The sequence below is a fragment of the Electrophorus electricus genome, chromosome 8 (genome assembly GCF_041902795.1).
Source record: "Electrophorus electricus isolate QZ-2024a chromosome 8, ASM4190279v1, whole genome shotgun sequence".
Lineage (NCBI taxonomy): Eukaryota > Metazoa > Chordata > Actinopteri > Gymnotiformes > Gymnotidae > Electrophorus > Electrophorus electricus.
In genome coordinates, this window is record NC_137504.1 from 3,403,975 (window position 1) to 3,416,031 (window position 12,057).

Sequence of the window (12,057 nt, forward strand, 5' to 3'; positions counted from 1 at the left end):
AGGGAGTAGCCTGACAGAGACCACATTTGCTCAGAGGCCAGTGTACAGGGTGTGTGTGTGTGTGTGTGTGAGGGAGAGAGAGAGAGAGATACGGGGTGAGGGAAAAAGAGATACTCTATTGAGTCCGATGACCCGGTCAACAGTTGAGCCTATACAATAGGCAGTGGCTATTCTTGGTTGGTGTGTGTGTGTGTGCACGCATGACTGCGTGTTAATACACACGTTCACATTAAATCAAAATGCACCAAGAACATTAAATTAGTGAATTAAAGCACTGCTCCATAGCCCAAACAGAGAAAATTATTATTCTGTCAGTGAGTTACTGTGTCGTGTGCGAATATGTTAAAAATAGCCGAGGTCAATAGAAAGATCTTGGTTGAGAATTAGAAAACTTATGAGTCCATTAACAGCAGAGTGTCACTGTGAGGTTGAAGTAGTGCAGTGGTGTGATGCTGTGCGTCAGAAAACTGCTGACACCAATGAACAGTCGATATACTGAGTGTTTAACTCCATGTGTGAGAACGCTTGGCATTGTCTGTAATAGGGGACATACTGTGTGTGTCATGAGTTTGTGTGTGTGCGCGTTGGCATCCTGTATAATGGGGGAGCAGGTGTGAGGGCCTTAAAATAGAGTCCCATGTCAATCAGTCTGAGCACGGACCAACATTGAGGAGCCGCTTACAGGAACACGAGCTCAGTCTGACACCCACACCATGCTGCCGCCCAGGCCAAATACAGCCCTGCAGACAAAGTGAAAGAGCGAGAGCGAGTGTGTGTGCGTGTGTGTGTTAAGGAGAGGAGGAAAGAGGGGGATTGAAAGAAAGAGGTGGCTGGGTGTGAGTGAGTGCGTGCGTGCGTAGAAGATCACGCAAGAACACTGACATCAGTGTAGCCAGCATGCAGAGGTCAGAGAAACAGGTAGAAAAGCTTCCATCTTTGTGTGCAAGACACTCGGGACTGCGCGAGACACTCGGGATTGCAGTACTGATCTGCCCTGCTCCCAAACCCAGCTGGCCACAGTATGAAGAAGAGACAGTAAAGGAGAAGACTATAGAAGAACAGATATAACAGACAGATAATGAGGAAAGGGAGTTCTATGCAAGATTATTAGCTGAAATCACATGAGCTCAGAGGGGTTAAGATGCTATTCTAATTGCACAATGGACCCATAGGTCCTCATTTTCAATGTGCAATGGAAAAAAAAGTGTGAAAAACAAAAAGGTGTGGGTGTGTGTGTGCGTGTGGGGATGAATTTTTATCACCAGCCACATCAACCAGACGTCCAGACGTTTTCCTTTCAGTCCCAGTCACAATGCAGCTCTCCCACCCTGGGAGCAGACACCCCGACTGGCTCCTGGCAACGTCCCTTCCCACCCATCCTGCTGTGCTCTTCTATTTAAATTCATTACACAACATAATAATAAGAATAATAATAATAATAAAATACGATATTCCATTGATGAAGAATAACCATTACAAATGCGAGCACACTTGCAGTAGGGAAGTGAGCTTCAGTCTGGCACTGCCCTGTTACACAGCAGTAAACCTGCCATGCTGTTGCCCCTGAACCCACCTCCCCGTCCCCCATCCCACAAAGGGTCGGATGGCAAGCCACTGACCACCACATGCTCAGCTCCAGGATAACCAGGCAGGCACCAGAGGTTTTGCTAAGGCTGACCAGGCTTATGTAATAAAAAGCTCCACGCACACACGCACGCACACACACACAATGAAAAGCCAGAGTGTTTGCGTAGCTCCATCAGATTACAGCACTCAGATCTCACAACACACCCTCTACATTCGACATCTCTGTGTGTGTGTGTGTGTGTGTGTGTGTGTGTGTGTGTGTGTGAGAGAGTGACACACTCCCACACTACCCCTGACGGCAGTCTAAAGAACAGTTCCCTTGGGAGAAGAGTGCGAGTCAGTGTGTGCGCGTGCGTGTGTTACTCACTCGCCACGCCTGACGCCAGACCATAAAGCAGCCCCCCTCCATCACCCTGTGGTTGGAAGATGTGGGTTGCAGGCGGAGGGCATTTCTCCTGCCTGATGAAGTTATAGAGCAGAGTCTTCACCAAGCGACTTGTCAGGGACAAGCTAGGAACACAGAGAGAACGAGAGAGAGAGAAAGGATGCAGACGCAGGAGAGGGAAGAGACAGAGACAGAGAGAGAGAGAGAGAGAGAGATTTCCATTAAGGATCAATATAGTACACTAATATTGCTGTGTAGTGATGGAAGCGAAAACAAGACGACAGTAGGCGCCGTTGTGAAATAAATGAACTATTACTCTACTGAATACTTGACTTATCAGGAACAATCACACATGTTTCTGCAGAGCCCCTGTGAGAATATCCCCAAAGGGTGGCTTGGCGACCAGGGAGGGGCTCACAAACAAGCAGCCAGACGCTGAGTTAAATCATTAATGTCCATGAGGCAGGAGCCAAGAGAAACTGGCAGAAACTTCTGACGGACTGTACACAGGGGCGCGCGTGGGTGTGTGGCTCCATTGCCAAGCGCTACAACCTATGCATTACCACCACAACTCCCCAAGACGGACAGTAAGGTTGTGCGTGTTGGTGATGTAAATTTAGACCAGCGAAGATCATCTCCAGAATTAGTCATCAACAAGATTATAGTGTTGCGAAATTTAGTTAAGAAGCACCCAATGTGTTACAGGCCTTTTCATCGTTTGTCACGTGACCCCTGCATCTCAGCAGGAGAGCGAAGGAAAAATGAAAAGGATAGCAACTCGCAGATGGAGACAGGGCTCACTTGTGCTATAGTCTTTAAACGGCAGAATGCAGTTTTAGCAATATTATTAAAGTTAAATCAGAATGTAGACATCATGCGCAAACTCTCATGACAGCCATGCAGTCACACTGAAATATCTAATATGCTTTGAAATGCAGGAAAACTGGGGGGTGGGGGTGGGGGGGGGAATTTAATTATAGATTTAAACGGCAAAGTTATTTTGCTGTTGAAGATGTGTCAAAGAGAACACTGCATTTCACACATTTGTGACCTGTATGAGTTTGCCTTTTGATTTCTGATGTGGGTTTAAAATTCAAGAAACACAGACATTCCTGGTTTTGACAAACTTTTCACTGGAATGATAAACATCACTGTTACATTCTTGATGTTAGGTGCCAGCATCTTGATAAGCTAACCTATCGACACCACAGAGATCAAAACACAACAAAGCATTTTCTTCTCAGTGATAGAAAATGAAGCTTAATACTGTATGTTGATGCTCAGTGCTTACCATTCAGCTATTCAGGTATGCTATTAGCTTAGCATTGCCAGCTAGGCGGTGGAGGCCAAGTTGCTATCCTAGTTGTGAAATGCAGCTATGCCAGCATTTGTCTTTAACAACCAGTCTCTCAACCATTTCACTGCGAGTTATACGGTGTATGACTATGTATGTGACAAATAAACCAAACTTGAAACTTGAAACAGTGAAATCTGCTGTATTTGAGAAACTAGCTTCAGCCAGTTAGCATCACAGGTGAACTGACTCGTGACTGTGATTGGCAGAAACAGTGTCCATGACCCCAACAGGCCAACGACCAGCCCATCAATTTGCCTGGGCTACTTTTTAATCTTTTTCAAACTTGCCCTGGGTCATTGCTTATGTCGACCCTGCCAAGCCCAGCTTTCCTGGGGCTGCCTGGACAAACCAAATAACTGGCAGCAAGGCCCAGCTAAGTGTTAATTACTTACTTAAAATTACTTAATTCAAAAAAATTGCTTACCTCAGCTCTAATTGAGAAAGTTAATTAAGGGACTTGCTTGCAATTCAAGGATAAAACTCCTCTTGACCTAAAGACACTAGTCTCCCTGACAGCAGACAAGCTGACAAACTGAAGGGCTAGAGGGACCCAGCAGTCCTGGGGCAAACTACTGAAGCAATGTCACATTTCTGCACCTGTTCTGCCCTGGGAAACGTCACACCGCGTGCAGGTCAGAGGCCCCGGGGTCTGCAAGACACCACGCTGAGCCGGGACGCAGGACACATGCCAGCTCGGCGCACCTCCTCCAAACCGGGAGTGCTGGGGACACAGAGCCGCGGGACTAACGAGGCTGACGCGTGAGCTGACTGAGCCCAACAGCTGCTGAATTAATGAAGTCACTAATTTCCATTCAGAACGGCGGGAGACTGTCAATGGCTGTCTGCCTCCAACACTAAGTAGGCATAGGAAATTAGAGAGGAATATTTTTAGGTTTGTGGCTATAAAAGGCCATGGCAAGGTCACCTGAAAACTTCTAGACAACTGCACTTTAACACACACACACACACACACACACACACACACACACACGCTGCAGGTGCTTTATCACAGATAAGTTGGCAAACACGATTACAGTAGGTTCTGGACATTGTTTTGGATCATTTAAAACCAGACTACACAATTATTACATTAGACTGGAGGTCGCACGGACACACTCACCATCGTCCCCTGGTCAGGCACCGATAGATAAGCCCCTCCCTCAGAATGTCCTTCTGGAAGAGTTGATATGACAACAGAATGAGGAGGGTCGTCACCGCCTCAAACAGGATGTTGTATGTGATGTCTCTAAAGCAACAGACAGAAAACAGGAAGCAATGAGTGAGAGAGGGAGGGTGTCGTCTGGACTCCCGAGTCACCCCGGATCCTGCCCTACATGCCGTCGTGGCTCCGCTCAGGAGGAGTTACCAGCCCTTACGCCCGGAGAGAGCTCCACCTGTGGAGAGCAGGGCTGAGAACACCAGGTCCAGACATAGCAGCCATCAGTGCTGATAGTTCACTTACTGCAAAACACGGTCAGCAGAATGCTACTGCATGGGGGCGAACTGCTGTGTGGTGTCGTGATGATTTATTGTGCTGGCGTGGAGCTGACCTCCGTGACCCCAGCATCGCTCTCACTCGTGTTCATTGTTCCCCGTTTCCTGCCCACTGTCTATCCAGCTCAACTTCCACTTCCCACGACCAGAGGACCACTGGCCACACACCTACTAATTTCAAAACAACCCCCCAAACCTCCCCCTGACCAACGTGTACACACTCAGGTGCGTGCTTGCAGACACACACACACACACACGCAAACCAGGATGCAGACACACACGCCATTAGCTCGACGCAGGCAGGCACTCACGTGGAACCCAAGTCTCCTTTCCCGTCGGTACAGAACCTTCTGCCACCACTATGCAATCCTCTCCCTCTGTCTGCAGCAAGCCAAGCCCACAGACCCAAACGCAGTTTCTTTTTCCTGACAGAGGCGTAAAGTCCCTACCAGTATTGTGAAATGTGCTGTCACTTATTAGGCCAAACCACGGCGTCATTTTTCATTCACCCTGCTCGCGCAATGGCCATCGACTTAATTGCATTAATTGACAGTTAGCTGTGCGCATAAGGACTCAAATTAACCACAGAATGTCATTGTGGGATTGATCTAATTATGATCATGACAGCTCTACCAGCGCCACATGGACGGCTGTGTGTTTCTTCAATAGTTCACTATTCAAAGTGAACACACGCACATACTTGAAATCAAAGATAAACTACCCAACAAAGCAACTATGAAGCAAGCTGGGCACTGAAGAGAAGACTTCAGGTTGGGTTTTGCAGATCCACAGACTTTGCTCGTCACCCGAAGAAACCCCAATTGATAAGACCGGGACTGGGCTTAACCGATAAAGGGGTTCTCCGTTTCTAAACCAGACCTTTATGGACCAGCTCACGACGACCAGCCATGCGGAATCCGGTTCCAGATCAGCAGACTTCATAAATAACAACTCTCCTCTACATTCGTAGTATGCATTTGAAACCAGCCAAAGAGTGTCAAAGCCTGCCATGCTCACTCTGTGTATAAACAGAGCTGTAGTTGTACTCCCCCTACCACGCAGGATTTCAGTAATGAGTTGTCTACAGAAGAGGTGGAGGGCAGGGAGCACAGCAGAGCAGAGCGGACAGCAGGAGCCCCTGGCCTTCAGAATTTCGAACGCGACCCTGTATCCCACTTCCAGGTTATTTCACCGAGCACGCCGCGAGGAAATCTGAAAAACGGCAACAAAGACAGACCAAAATAACAGCAACAGTTGGAGGAGTTTAACAATGGAGTGTGTTGGACTGCCACTGTTACACAAGCCAGAGGGGAGATGCTAGCCTTACACTAGGGAAACAAAAGGGAAAAAGCGCGTTTCGTTTTCAAGGCAACGGCGGCCTAAAATAACAGCGTTCCCGCTTTTCTTCTCATCTCATCTTCCTCCAGACCCCTCACTCTTCCACATTTCAGAAACCAGAGCAGGATGCTTAGAGGACTGCTTGAAGTCCACTGGGTCTCTCTCGGTCATGTGTGGAAGATTTACTGACAAAATCAGACACTTCTGAAAGCTCATGAATAAAAGATAGCTCTTGCTTTGAAGGGGTAGGAATTTCTCTTTGAGACATGTAAACAAGACTTTCCTGCCTGAAGCGAGGAGGACTCATCGTCATAATCCTCAGCTCCTCTCATTTAATGCAGCAGACAGGCCAGCACGACGACGTTTAACAAACACATACCAGACTGGGGAGATATTTCTATTCATGAGGGTGCGAGATAAAATCTGTCTCGAATACACGCTCGCACGCGCGATCACACAAACACACGCACGTGTGTGCAGATAAAAGAAGGACACGGGACAGGCTCTGCACATGTCCCCATGTTTAAAGCTGGAGACATAAAGGAAGCCCCCTTATACGAGTAGCTGTCACTGACATGAGTGTTATTTCCCCTCAGGAAGCAGTAAGACAGCCCAACTGTAACCGTTACAGTTCGAGCATCCACCACTAATAACTCCACCTTCTGTTCTCTGCTTCTCTCCTAATACCCAATTCTGTCAGTCGTTCTGCTTCTTCCCCTTCTCTCCTCCGCTCCTCTCTCTCATTTCCTCACTCCATCCATCTCACTCCATCCATCCCGGCAGTCCGGGGCGGATTGCTGCTGTCCCCTGGGAGCCCCACGGCTGAAGGATGAGCCTCTCACTGCCAGCTATGAGCCGCGCACACACTGTGGCATGGACAAGGCGCACGAGTCTCTGGCTGGTCACTAGAATTTATGTGGGGAGGTTTCAGGCGAGGCGTGTCCAGCAAGCGTGTAAAGGAGCCCTCTCGCACGGCAACAGGAAAGGTCACGGGAATGAGACTGATGACCTACACATCACGGCTCCTCCGCTGTAGCATGGTTGCCCATAAAAAACAGAAGCTCACGTGGGATGTTCCTAGTGCCAAACTGGGAAGTGATTTGGATCTGAAACAAAGTGAGGGTAGATTTGCTCTTGTCTGCAAACTTCTTTATTTTTGCTTCTTTGCAACATATGCACTTAAAAAAAGGTCTAAACTAAAGCTTTTGAAAAATAGAAATTAAAAAGTGTTACTTGTTTTTGTACTTAGCACAAAAGCGTTAGACGAAATTTTAGTGGAACTTAAAGCTTCTTTTATAACCAGCAACTAAAGGGAAAGAGTGTGTAGGGCAAGCTGTCCATGTGACTCAGCACACACTGATTCACTGACCTTCACACACACAGCGTGTGAGATCAAGAGGTGCATCAACAGCACCACAACCTGTGTCAATACACATTACTCACTAGGTGAGAAAGACAAAGATGAGAGAACACCCCACGACATATTACAAAAGACACATACAAACACAGATTAACAAACAACAACAACAACAACGTCACTCACAGTAGAGGCACCTCCACGATGAGATGCACCAAGCTACAGATCAGCTCCTCCAGAAGATCCTCAGAGCTTGGCTCTAAAACCACAGATGCACACAAACAGATAAGGAATCAGGCTCTAGGTGGCCAACATTTACATTTACAACATTTAGCTGACGGTTTCATCACACTTACAAACTTACAGTTCTGACGGAACACAACTTGAGCAACTGAGGGTTAAGGGTCTTGCTCATGGGCCCAACAGTGGCAACTTGGCAGTGGTGGGGCTTGAAATGGCAACCTTCTGATTATTAGTCAAGCACCTTAACCACTGTGCTAGACTAAACTACACTTTTAGTCAGAATTATAGTACCCTTAACATTTAAGGTCTCCATTAATTCACAGAGGAATTGTGAGTGCCTGTGTATATGTATACATTGAGGCTGTGGCCAAAACAACCAGGTTAGAAAAAAACGCACTCAACCTACAGGGACCAAAGTATGTAGCAGCACGGTTTAGAGGAGAGACTACATATACACCCACTAAGTGTACATTTTCTTAACTGCCCACGCCGACAAAGGAGTGTAGAAATGGGCACAGTGTGTTTGTAGTGTATATGACTTACCACAGGTGCTTAGCGCCCTCGCCTGGTAGGAGAAGTGCAAGTGCAGATCCTCCTCAGTCATCTCCCTGATGAAGACTTTGAGCAGGCATCGTACCAGGAACAAGGCATTATGGGCCTGCCAGATAAACAGCTGACTACAGGAAACAGGAGAGAGCACACAAGAGCGTTTTTAAGCAAATAATGAAACATCAGTATGATTTACCCTTACCAGTGAACCTTATTAATAATATTGATAGGAGCACACATGCTTTAGCAAAACTAAAATGATCCAACAGCCTTTGTGTACATGGGTGAAGTTCCCACACTGCATTTGCATGCACTGAGACACATCATCTCCACCCACATCAAGAGAGAGGCAGACAGGCCCTCACATCTATAGTGCAAGCATCGCTCGGCAAGAGTAAATTAGTAACCGACAGCATGTGAATGCTTTTACACACTGTGCATATGCCTCCAGAGGCTACAAATTACCCTCTACCAACCCCCCGCCACCCCACACACATACAGACACACACACACATGGCAGCCTTTGGTTAGCTCGGCTGCGCTGACAGGCCCTGAGTTGCAGGGTTAGGAACGGGCCACTGAGCAGAATGCCACCTCTCCCTCCTCCAGGAGATAGGACACAAAGGGCATCTCTGGGATTCCTGTGGGAAAACATAAGCACGCCCAGGACGATGGCAGCACCACTCAGGGACTCCAGTGGGGAGAGAGTGAGATGATGCAGTGGGCACAGCAAATATCCGCGAATGCTGGGATCTGCTGTAAGTTCTCTACAGAATACGCTGATGTTTGCTTGTACCACTAATAGAGGTTTACAGATTCATTATCTATTAACATACAAATATAATAAACAAACATTTAACAACATGTTCAGAAGGTTTCTGCAAAAACCTTCCTCTCAATTTAAAGTTCACCTATAAAAAAAATAAATACATTTTATAAATGCTATTGCAATTCCACTCGTCTCAAATAATACATCATGAGACTGGCAAATCTATTACAGATTTTTTTTTCTTACCAGCCTCACAATGGTACCACTTCATAACCTAAGAATGTGATTTAACAGAGCCATCACTTTCCCACATTGATCATTACAGTCCTCTGTGAGCACCAGAACAGAGAATGTCCTCTGGTCACTTACTCTTGGCATTCAGTGGAGATCTTCAGCTCTTTGGTTCTTCCCAGGAAAACTCTCACCAAAGTGGCAAAGTTCCCTGATCTTGGATTGTTCTCAACTTTAAAAGAGAAGCAGAAAAATAAGGCCCAAATCCTGGATTACATTTTTTTTTAAAAACTCTGAGTCCCCAGCAGCACACATCAACATACTCTCCAAACGCGACGAGTCCCCAGTCACATCTCTCTCTCTCACAGTACACATGCTCTACAATTTTGCCTGCTTTTAATTTTTCTTCTTTTGCATAACCAAACCTTTATTCCATAAAGAGAGACAAACTGCAACTCTATCTGGTTTATCAAAACACAGGGCAACAAGCCAACAAATACCCAAACATGAAACTTACTCAGAATTTTGGCGAGTGGGATGACGGCTTCCTCCAACAGCTTAGCATCAGCACTACAAGGGAGGAGGGAGAGAGACAGATCAAATCGGGTGATCTCAGCCTTGTAGCCTTAGAGCCATCTCCAATATGCATTTTAGCCCTCAGTCCCACTAGCCCACAGCCTGGAATGCCATTGTGGAGCACCTCCACTTCACGCCATGCTGTAGTTCACCACCTGCGCCAGGCGCGCAGAGCCTCACGGGCCGCCGCAGCCTTGTTCAGAGATCCGCACGCGCCTACAGGCCCTGGCAGACCTGCTCACCTGGCAGCTCAACGGTGCTGTTGCAGACCGTTAAAAAGCATGTCCATCACACCATTAGGAAGGCTGAGAACAGCATGTTTAATGATGGATACTTTCCCACTGATTGTTTGTCATTTTATACACCCAATAAAGCTTGCCAAGGCACAACCAGATGTGCGAGTACACTAGTCGGAAAGAACGTGGGCTGGACTTTTAAAGCAACCCCCCCCAGCCAGCCAGCTAAAGGGGGCTCAGCTCTGACAGCTACAGGTGTTCACTGCTTGCCCTGACCCCCCCTCACTTGCCCTAATGAAACAAGGCTACGAGACCTGGGGTGGGTAAAAAATCAGGAGGCGAGAGAGGTAGGAAAAAGAACACGGGATGGCTCGGCACGTAGGGGCGTTGAGCTCAACAGCACGAGGACATGACAGCATCCAGACGTGCAGGGGCAAGCAGAGGCTAAGCAAACCCCATTCCTGTAATTAAAAGGGAAAATGTGACATCACCCGGGCAATTTTTCCTCTGCTAACATATAAATATTGATTCATGGCTAATTCACAAATATTTAAGGATGTAGTGTTTTCGGGTCAATGGTAGGACATGAATTACTTTCACCAAAGGACGGGGGCGGGGGGTTACGAGTTCAAGAGTTTAGTTTAGAGTGATGGAAAACTCAAAGGTGAGAAGAGCCACTGTGTAACCAATGTTCAGTGAGTTTTGGTTGGATCTACAAGACTACTACTCCTTCGACTGCCAATGAGGCATCACGAACCAAAAGAAAATGTTTTTTTGGTGGTGGTTACAAATTAAACATGATTTAACACAGCTTTAAATGTTTATTGTCCTCCAAAAGTTGTGTTTGAAATAATCCTTATTTGCTTTAGCAACACAGCACTGGTTTTCAGTATTTGCTGAGGAAAACTGGCTGTCCCTGGTAAGATGTCTCTATCCAGTTAAACACACCTACAACTTTCACTCCATCAGACAAACCCTACAACCCTGTCAGAGCAGGGTCACCGTATGTGAAGACAACAGGAGTGTCATCTTCCTGGCTAACCTGGCTACATGTAACTGCACCATTTGTAAAAAAAAATATTCTGTTACTCTCTCTGTGAAAGGCACAAACGTTGCCCAAGATGCAGAACACACCTCTAAAGATACAGAACATAAATAACTGGGCAAATGAATTATATCACCACCATCCAACCAATCAGGACAAGAGGGCATCTCTATTTGCCCAACAATCATCATGTGTATAGACAGATTTGGAGGAAATGCTGAAGGGAAGGGCTGTATTTTTCAGATGGCAAACTTCTGCCTTATGGAAAGAGGTGTGTTGCACTCACCTGCAGGTGGGACTGGCGAACGTGAAGGAGATGAGATGATTCCAGAAGGGCTCGTTCTCAGAGATGGACTGTGGATCAATCAGAGTGCGGATGCTCTGACTCTCCGAGAGGTCACTCACCTGACTGGTGCTGGCCCCCATTGGCCCTGGCAATGTTACCAGGCTTCCTCAGAGCCTCATCACCCACGTCTCAAGAGCCTGGGGAACCAAAGCAGCTCTACTAAGACTGTTGGCCCTCATCATAATATTTTTAGAACATTAATTAAGCCGGCTGATGACATCTTGGGTACCGGTGACGATGGAATCCTAAAACTAAAAACAAGGTCATGCTAGTGTGGTTTTATAGACTACCTGGATGGCGAAACTTGAAAAGCACTTCAAATGAAACTGACATAATTGCACCTACATAAATGGAGTAAAACCAAGCTTGCACACAGTAACAATGAAAAAAATACACTGCTTAAACGCAGTAAATCAAACTATTAACCTTTTATTTACAGTGTAAGCTATTACTTTTATTTAGAACTCAAGTTGGGCTAACTTCTACTTACATTAGTGATGTGTTGGATAAACACAAAACTTAGACACCTCAGCTAGAACAGTGG

At 46.6% G+C, this 12,057-nt stretch overlaps 1 protein-coding gene across 3 annotated transcripts in view; it reads right to left on the bottom strand.

The window, feature by feature from the left end:
- dym (dymeclin) overlaps nucleotides 1-12,057 on the bottom strand; it is a 56,777-nt gene that overhangs the window by 41,145 nt on the left and 3,575 nt on the right. For all 3 annotated transcript variants that reach the window (XM_081718803.1, XM_035527043.2, XM_035527042.2), the window contains exons 2-8: nucleotides 11,454-11,650; nucleotides 9,828-9,880; nucleotides 9,449-9,542; nucleotides 8,305-8,438; nucleotides 7,705-7,777; nucleotides 4,450-4,575; nucleotides 1,955-2,097 (exon numbers count right to left, since the gene is read on the bottom strand). In XM_081718803.1, coding sequence (XP_081574929.1) covers nucleotides 1,955-2,097; nucleotides 4,450-4,575; nucleotides 7,705-7,777; nucleotides 8,305-8,438; nucleotides 9,449-9,542; nucleotides 9,828-9,880; nucleotides 11,454-11,593 — 763 coding nt within the window. In that variant the 5' untranslated portion in view covers nucleotides 11,594-11,650. The remainder of the gene's footprint in view (nucleotides 1-1,954; nucleotides 2,098-4,449; nucleotides 4,576-7,704; nucleotides 7,778-8,304; nucleotides 8,439-9,448; nucleotides 9,543-9,827; nucleotides 9,881-11,453; nucleotides 11,651-12,057) is intronic.